Source organism: Neofelis nebulosa, chromosome 4 (genome assembly GCF_028018385.1).
Source record: "Neofelis nebulosa isolate mNeoNeb1 chromosome 4, mNeoNeb1.pri, whole genome shotgun sequence".
NCBI classification, from domain to species: Eukaryota; Metazoa; Chordata; class Mammalia; order Carnivora; family Felidae; genus Neofelis; species Neofelis nebulosa.
In genome coordinates, this window is record NC_080785.1 from 56,431,279 (window position 1) to 56,439,709 (window position 8,431).

The 8,431-nt window shown below is 47.6% G+C and overlaps 1 protein-coding gene across 2 annotated transcripts; it reads left to right on the forward strand.

The window, feature by feature from the left end:
• Window positions 1–395: 395 nt before the first annotated feature.
• SP8 (Sp8 transcription factor) lies at window positions 396–5,717 on the forward strand. Of its 2 annotated transcripts, none has more exons than XM_058724864.1 (2): window positions 396–520; window positions 1,536–5,717. In XM_058724864.1, exons 1-2 carry the CDS (start codon window positions 500–502, stop codon window positions 3,036–3,038), a joined length of 1,524 nt encoding a protein of 507 aa, XP_058580847.1. In that variant the 5' UTR covers window positions 396–499; the 3' UTR covers window positions 3,039–5,717. The 2 variants fall into 2 exon arrangements, with proteins under 2 accessions (XP_058580847.1, XP_058580848.1); XM_058724865.1 differs by lacking the exon at window positions 396–520 and adding an exon at window positions 694–912.
• The last annotated feature ends 2,714 nt before the right edge of the window (window positions 5,718–8,431 follow it).

Below are 8,431 nucleotides of genomic sequence, written 5' to 3' on the forward strand. Positions count from 1 at the left end.
TACTGATCTGTCCCTCTACCCTCCTGTCACACATGGTTATATTGTCACCCATAACACCCTCTCTCTTCTCAGCACTGTCTGCCCTCCTCCCCCTCCGCCACAGTGTCCCTGCTACACTCACATCCACTACCCCTTACCCCCGCCCCCGGTCTGCACTGTCTTCTCCCTCTCAGCTTGGTCACACAGTTACATTGTTACACACTCACACACACGCCTTGTAACACGCGCAGCCACTCGCGCCCCTCCCGCTCTCGCTCCCCACCCCCCCGCGGCGGCCCGCGGCGGCGCCGATGACCTCACGGCGCGCGCGCGGCGCGGCCCGGCGAGGCCGCAGATTGGCTGGCCGCGCCTCCGCGGCACTTCAAAGCCGGAGAGGGAGCTACAATTGTGGTGGAATGGGCGGAACTGATCATTGTATTGCACACCTCTAAAAAAAACACTGCCTCTGATTTATCAATATAAAAAAGATCCTCTGAGAGGAGGAGGGCACTTTTGTGTGATGGCAACTTCACTTCTAGGGGTGAGTCTCAGGATTTTCTCTTGCTGGTTTAATTAGTTTCCTTTTATTGCCGATCGGAGGGGGTTAAAGTCGCCCCGGCCAGGCCACGGGCTATCAGTCTCTATTGAGAGCTTTTTTTTTTTTTTTCCTTTAAATACAAGTGAGTTTGGAGAAAAGAAAGAGGGGGAGAGGGGGGCAGAGTCACTTTTTTTCAGCGCAGGAAAAGGTTCGAAGGGCATTTAGACAAGCCACCTCGCAGCGCCCGGCCGCTCCCTGCCCCTCGGAGACGTGCGCCCGGCCCATTTTATACGCGACGATTTCGGGGGTAAAGAGAGCAAGTTTTTCCTCCTTGAGCAAACTGCAGATTTTCCCTCTTCCCCTTAAAAAATACCGCAGCCCGCCTTGTCTTGCAGGTACGTTGAACCCGTCTCTCTCTCTCTCTCTTTACTATTGTAGTTTTTTTTAAAATTTTTTTTTTTTTAAGCAAATAAAAAGGAAAGCAGGACAAGCGAGCAAGCCCTCTAGTTTGACCTCTTTTGGCCTGGGAGAAGCGACCCAGCATGGGTTTCTGGGGACCGGAACAGGATTTTCAAAGGTCTCTCTGGATTACAGGGGGAGCCCTCTTAAAAGCAATCCAATGGTTTTCCCCCAGGCTTCTCGGCAGAGGAAACTTCCTTTCTCCCCAATCTGGACTTTTTGCTTGCTTGTTTGTTTCGAGGTGACTGGGGCCTTGTGTGCACGAGTGTTGTTTTAGGTGAGAATACTTGTCAAACTCTTCTTTAGCATGGCGCTTTGCTCCCGAATCGGATGCCGGCAGCCAAACTTGTCCCCTCCCGTAGAGTAGGAAGCAGCCGGGCGCCAGGGCTGTTGGGGGAGCCAGGTGAGTTGGTGGCGGCGCGCCGCAATGAGAGATGGGGTGCCGTGGGGCGTTTTGGAGGCTTCCGGAGGACTGATGCACATTTCTTTCCTCCCTCCCCCACCGGCCTTTTGCCCACTTCCCCCTCCCCCACCCATTCTCCTCTCCTCCTTCTCGCAGGAAGAACCGAGGTTGGGATCCACTCCTCTGGCCATGCTTGCTGCTACCTGTAATAAGATCGGCAGCCCCAGCCCGTCTCCCTCCTCCCTCTCGGACAGCTCTTCTTCCTTCGGCAAAGGCTTCCACCCGTGGAAACGTTCCTCGTCCTCCTCCTCCGGCAGCTGCAACGTAGTGGGTTCCAGTCTCTCGAGTTTCGGCGTGTCGGGGGCCTCCCGGAACGGCGGTACGTCCTCGGCGGCGGCGGCAGCCGCGGCGGCCGCGGCGGCGGCCGCGGCCCTGGTGTCCGACTCGTTCAGCTGCGGCGGCTCGCCGGGCTCCAGCGCCTTCTCACTAACCTCCAGCAGTGCCGCGGCCGCGGCCGCCGCCGCCGCCGCCGCCGCCTCTAGCTCGCCCTTCGCAAACGACTACTCGGTGTTCCAGGCCCCTGGTGTATCAGGGGGTAGCGGCGGAGGGGGCGGCGGCGGCGGCGGCGGCTCCTCGGCGCACTCGCAGGACGGCTCCCATCAGCCTGTGTTCATTTCCAAGGTGCACACCTCGGTGGACGGGCTGCAGGGCATCTACCCGCGCGTGGGCATGGCGCACCCATACGAGTCGTGGTTCAAGCCCTCGCACCCGGGCCTGGGAGCCGCCGGCGACGTGGGCTCGGCCGGCGCCTCCAGCTGGTGGGACGTGGGCGCCGGCTGGATCGACGTGCAGAACCCGAATGGCGCGGCGGCGCTGCCCGGCTCGCTGCACCCTGCCGCCGGGGGGCTCCAAACCTCGCTGCACTCGCCGCTCGGAGGCTACAACTCGGATTACTCGGGCCTGAGCCACTCAGCCTTCAGCAGCGGCGCCTCCTCGCACCTGCTTAGCCCCGCCGGGCAGCACCTCATGGACGGCTTCAAGCCAGTGCTGCCTGGCTCCTACCCGGACTCGGCCCCGTCGCCGCTGGCCGGCGCTGGGAGCTCTATGCTGAGCGCTGGGCCGTCGGCGCCGCTGGGGGGCTCTCCGCGCTCCTCCGCACGCCGCTACTCGGGTCGCGCCACCTGCGACTGCCCCAATTGCCAGGAGGCGGAGCGGCTGGGCCCGGCCGGTGCCAGCCTGCGGCGCAAGGGCCTGCACAGCTGCCACATACCAGGCTGCGGGAAGGTGTACGGCAAGACGTCGCACCTCAAGGCGCACCTGCGCTGGCACACGGGCGAGCGGCCCTTCGTGTGCAACTGGCTCTTCTGCGGCAAGCGCTTCACGCGCTCCGATGAGCTGCAGCGGCACCTGAGGACCCATACCGGTGAGAAGCGCTTCGCCTGTCCTGTCTGCAACAAACGCTTCATGCGCAGCGACCACCTCAGCAAGCACGTGAAGACGCACAGCGGCGGTGGCGGCGGCGGCTCGGCCGGTTCGGGTAGCGGCGGCAAGAAAGGCAGCGACACCGACAGCGAGCACAGTGCCGCTGGCAGCCCGCCCTGCCACTCCCCGGAGTTGCTGCAGCCCCCGGAGCCCGGGCACCGCAATGGCCTAGAGTGACGCCCATTCCGTGGCTGCCCATCTCCTCGACCCCCTCCCGTCCCGGTCCGCTTGGGCCCCGTCTGCCCCAGCCTCTGTTCCAGCCTCTCTCCACTGCATCCTGCTCGCACTTTCTGTCTCTTTCTCTCTCACTTAACTCATTCTGTGACTTTACTTTGTAAAGGGCATATGGACATGTAAGTAACACGCTCTCCTGGGCCCTGGCTTTCCCACTCCACCAGGTAACACTGTCAGAACCCCGTGAAGCCGTAACCGCCGGGTCTTTATTTCTCATCCTCTCCTCGTCCTCTCTCTGCCATCCCCAGGTTGTGACGGGCATATCTTTTAGAGGGAAACGGCCGCTGGAGGTAGAGCTGGACGAGCATAGTGCCTGGGAGACCGGGGGCCTATGCACGAGCGGGAACAACTCCGCTGAGCACGGTGGAGCGACGCCGTGGGGAGGGCAAGGCAGGAGGCCCGGACAGGGCATTCCCACTGGGGCAGCCGCTCACTGTGTTCCGGAACCTCAGTATCAGGGGGCTCGGCATCTGAGAGTCCAGCCTGGCCGCTGCGTGCCGCTGCCCTCCTTGCGCAGAGCTGTTGCAACTGCGTCGGGGTGCCGATCTGGCGGCACCAAGACCCGAAGTTTGCGGAGTTAGCTCTCCCAACGTCAGCTCTGCCTCCTTTCCTTTGTTCCCTGAGGTGGAACCGATTCAAGTTTCAGCTAAGGGCAGTCTTGGCGAATCGCTGCAGCAGCCTTCTTTCATCTTTATAACATTTTTTTTTTTTAACTAAAAAACTAAAGAAAAAAATGACAGCATTCTTCCACTTCGTTTCCCTTCTAGATAGTTTTTCCTCTAAGCAGTGAGCAAGTCTTTCTCTCGAAACTGCTAATATCGATCCCAAAGTTATTTTGATTGCATTAACTTAACTTATGGGGTGGGGGTGGGGTGAGGGTAGGTGTCTTTTTCTTATGCAAAAATACCCCTTTCCGGTGAGACCAGATTAACTATCTCCGTGTTTGTCCTTTTCTACCTCGTTTTTCACCGCTCCTGAGCATAATCTCCCAATCTTTTTTTGGTAGTCCAGCCATCAATTTGTATTGTACCCATTTCTGTAAATTCTTGGAATTCATTCAAGATTCTTAGGGTTAAACTTTTTTGTGTGTGATTTAAACTTATAAACACGTGAAGAAGCTATCGTTTATTTAAGACGAGGCTGTAGTTTAAATGCCAAAAGAGGGAAAATAGGAAAAAAAAAAACCTTTGTAAAATATATCTGAACCTAATGGTTTGTACAACTGGAGAATCGTTCTAGATTAGTTACCAATTAATTATAACTCCACCAGTGTATGGGTGTGAGGTGCAGCTGTCCAGGAGACGATTTTGTATAGTATTTTTCTTGTACATTACTTCCAGTAAATATTTGAAAATATATTGAAGTAAAGTTGATTTTGTCACAAAAAATATTAAGAGTTATTGTGGCAGTGCTGAAGAGCTGCAGGTATTTTGAACTCACTTCTGGAGGTGCAGAGCCACAAACGCACTTTCGGGGCTTAGTTTTGCTCGAATATGAATTTAGATAGGTATCAAACTGTAACTACGACAATATTTGATAAATGTGGGATGACATTTAATTTAATGGAGCATGTACTTATTTGCATTTGCTGGCAGTTCAGGCATAGTTAAAGTGAGAGTTCTCCTATATTTCATAATAACTGGGTCTGCCAAAACCCATGTATTAAATAAATTGTCCAAGTGAAACTCAACTAACTTTGGCCTTTGTGTATTTCCTGAAGGTAATATTGTTAACTGTTAATAAACACTCCTGACACTACATTTAAATGTTTGCAGATTTTGCAAACTAATTGCTCATTGTAATGTTGAAATAATTTGGATATTTCACATTGAAATGAAAAGCCTTTCTCTGGAACATTTTAGACTTGCATTTTAAATGCATGAGATGTAATTGATTTATTTGTAATATTTTAAATGGTATTAATAAACTCAGATAAAAGACTAGGCCAGTTAATTTGTATTTTTTTTCTTTTAAAAATATGGACATTTGCATTTTATCTCAGTTAAATGTCTAATTTAAGCAAAGTATAACCCTGTTTTTGTAGGAATATTTAAATAATTGCCTTTAAGATATTACTTAGATGGAATGATCTATTTGGCAAAGCTGTGTTTCTCTATTTACCAAGATTAAGATTATAGTGTCTAAGAAATGTCATTAATTATTTACCAGTAGATTTAGCTCAAAGCATCAGGATTTACTGACCTCTTAAAATTTGTACTAAGTCACCAAACAATTCAAAGAAATTTCCCTGTTCTGCTTTCTTCTTTCCAGAAGGAGTCAGGTTATTGGCCATTGATTGTATTTGGTATTTAAAAGGCCAAGCCTTACATTGGAAGATCAATACATCTAAAATAAAAACATGGGTTTGGGGATAACTTTTGTTGTTAGGGGGTGGAGGAGGTCAAGCGAACAAAAGCTTGTTTTTGGCATTCCATGTCTTAGCTAAAGATTATGTAGAAGTAAATATCAGTAGTAGATTCCTGCTGAAATGAGTTATCTGTTCTTTTAAAGTCTCTAAACAGCCACCAAAGAAAAGGAAGGTTAAACCTTAATCTATTTACTAGGCTATTGTTCATAGGTGTCAATGATGCCAATAAAAAAATATTGTCTTGTTATGTCTAAGTGCATTTAAGCAATGAGTGTTCCTTGAGCCATACTTTGAAACATAAAATACTTTAAATGTTGACTGATGTTATATCAAACTATTTCATTATTAGATTAATATTATTATTTTGAATCAAATTGAATAAAAAGTTAGTGTGTTCAGATTCTTCTAAGTTTAGCTTCTTTCTTTCTCTTTGCATTCTCTCCCCGCCAAGTTCAGTCTTGGTGTACATCTGGACCTGAAAATTTTCCAATGAAATTTCTGTAAAGTCATTATTATCCATAGAAACTGAAGTGAAAATACAGAATACTATGAATATTGTAAATCCAGAAGAAAAAACAATTAGGGGTACAATATTTTAGAATAATGCAATTTGTTCCTAAGGAGAAGACTGCCTTAATCCTGTTTTCTATGTAGGTACTTGAGCCATCCATTCCCTATGGTTTTAGGCAAGCAAGTTAGCCCTATTTTTTGGTATGCTATAGCTCTAAATAATGGTTTTGAAAAGTAAAATAGTCTCTTTCTGTCACTTTCTTCCTAGGAATAATATGCAGAACACAGTTTAAGTGTTGTTTCTTTTTTATTGAAAGTTGCAATGCTGAGGGATTCGGAGAAAACGGTTCTGAAGGAGTTAAATGTAGTGGCAGGTAAGAGGAAAGCTGCTTGGTACATTTGTAATATAACTTGCATTGCATACAGAATCCCATTTGATTTAAGAAGTGGTTAATGACAAGAAGAGATATTTCTGAAAGGTTTCTTTGGGTTAGTTGAGGGGGGACAGATTACAAACTTTCACTTTTCTTCATCCCCTCCTCGTCCCCCTTCTAGCTCTGGTTTATTTTGTTTTGATGGTTACTGAGAGTATTTCTAGATTTACTTTGTGGAGGGTGGGCAGTATTCCTTTTGGGAGATGAACATCCTCTTCAGAGGACAGAAGATAAGGTGCAAAACTGTGATTTCTCTCTGCTTTGTCTGTGGTAAAGAACGTTTTAACCGTGCCTGAAGGCTCACTCAAATAAAGCCAAAGGCTGGATCTCACTTTGAACCAAGGGACAAGCTTCCAGGCTTGCAGATCAAGGTAGAGTTAAACTAGTTGTTGACCCAGAGGTCAGGCCAGTTTATATCAGTCCACCCTCTAGAGACCGGAACAGGGCTATGGCTGAACCCAGCCTTTCAGTTGATCTGCTTTATCTCTTCCCCAAACTATCTTTCCTCCCTTGCTTTATCCTTTGCTGGTTCAATTTCTCTCTCTCTCTCTCTCTCTCTCTGTCTCTCTGTCTCTCTGTCTCTCTCTCTCTCTCTCTCTCTCTCTCTCTCTGTGCTCTTCATCTTAGGGACATGACTGTGACTTGTTGATGTTGGACTATCAACAAAAATATTTTACGCTGGAAACTTAAGCCGATGTGATACTCTCCCTTATCAAATGATACTCGAAAAAGTTCTTAGATGGTTTTGCCTTCCATAGACTTTCCTCTTACCCCAGTTTTGATATAACTTCACAACTGGGCTTCCCTTGGGGAGAGAATGCTGAAATTAAAAATTAAAAAACAAACAGGTGATGAGACTGGACTCCTGAGTGGTCAGATCGATAATCCTGCCATCAACATTTTCATCTCCCAATGGATCTTTTGGTGAGATTGCTGAATGGAATGTTACAGAAGGCCTGTGAAGGAATTTCTTTAAAATAAATATTTTATTTTATAGGATTAGCTTTCAAAGGTTAAATGATATTTTAGGTTGGTAAATTAAGGCAGGAAATTTAAAGAAACAAAATAGTAGATATGACTATTCTCTGGTTGCCTAAAATGGTAGAGAGAGATATTATGAAGAAAGAAGTTCTACATTTTGTTCAATTTTTCTTATGAGTAGCCTCAAAGAGAGGTTAATTTGATGTAGGTATTTTGAATAAACTGGGTTTTTATATTCCTGCTGATTTTTGCTGCTTCTGTCCAAACAGGCATTATTATTTCTCCCTACATCTGTAAGAAAAACTAAGGTATGATCAATGCTTTTTGTTAAAAAAATATATATGATTTCCACAGTCGTCTTTCTTTCTTTCTTTCTTTCTTTCTTTCTTTCTTTCTTTCTTTCTTTCTTTCTTTCTTTCTTTCTTTCTTTCTTTCTTTCTTTCTTTCTTACATAGGCCAGCAGATTAATTCTATCACTGTATTTAAAGAAAATCGTGTTAAGTAAGGAATCAAAAGGAGTGGGGTGTGGAGTAATGGTGTACTCATTTTCAAGTTAGGACTATGGTTCTGGGCGGCATTTTTTGAGGACTTTGCTTGTTATACAATTGTTGCTGTTGTTTAAAAATAAGATTCAGAATTTCCTTACGCCCTATTTATTCCCTACTTCCGGATTAAAGGAAAGCCGGTAATTCCTTGCTGTCCGGGCTCCAATCGCAGCGGTTTAAGGGGATGCGCGTCAGTGGCCATCTCTTTAGGTTCGCTGCATTCCCGGTGCGCAAAAGTGTTGATTTGCTGTAGCGTGGGGGAGGGGGGAAATCTATTTTCTTTGGTCCCTAGGCGCGTGTTTAATTTAATTTAATTTTCTGCGGAGTCTCCTGGCAGTGAGGAAGCAGCCTTATATATTTAGCTTTGGTTCCTAAGGACAGTCGGGGCTTCCAGAGCTCTAGGGGCAGCGAGGAGAGCCTGCAGTGACTGAGAGCCAGGAATAAAGCGCCCGCTCAAAGCTGCCGCTTTTCACTGCTGTTCTAAAGCAATTCTTTCGA

Excerpts from the sequence above, each read along its gene's own strand:
- SP8 (XM_058724864.1), top strand. The coding sequence starts at position 500 with ATGGCAACTTCACTTCTAGGG. Across the intron at positions 521-1,535 it reads TGGCAACTTCACTTCTAGGG|GAAGAACCGAGGTTGGGATC; the intron begins GTGAGTCTCAGG and ends TCCTTCTCGCAG.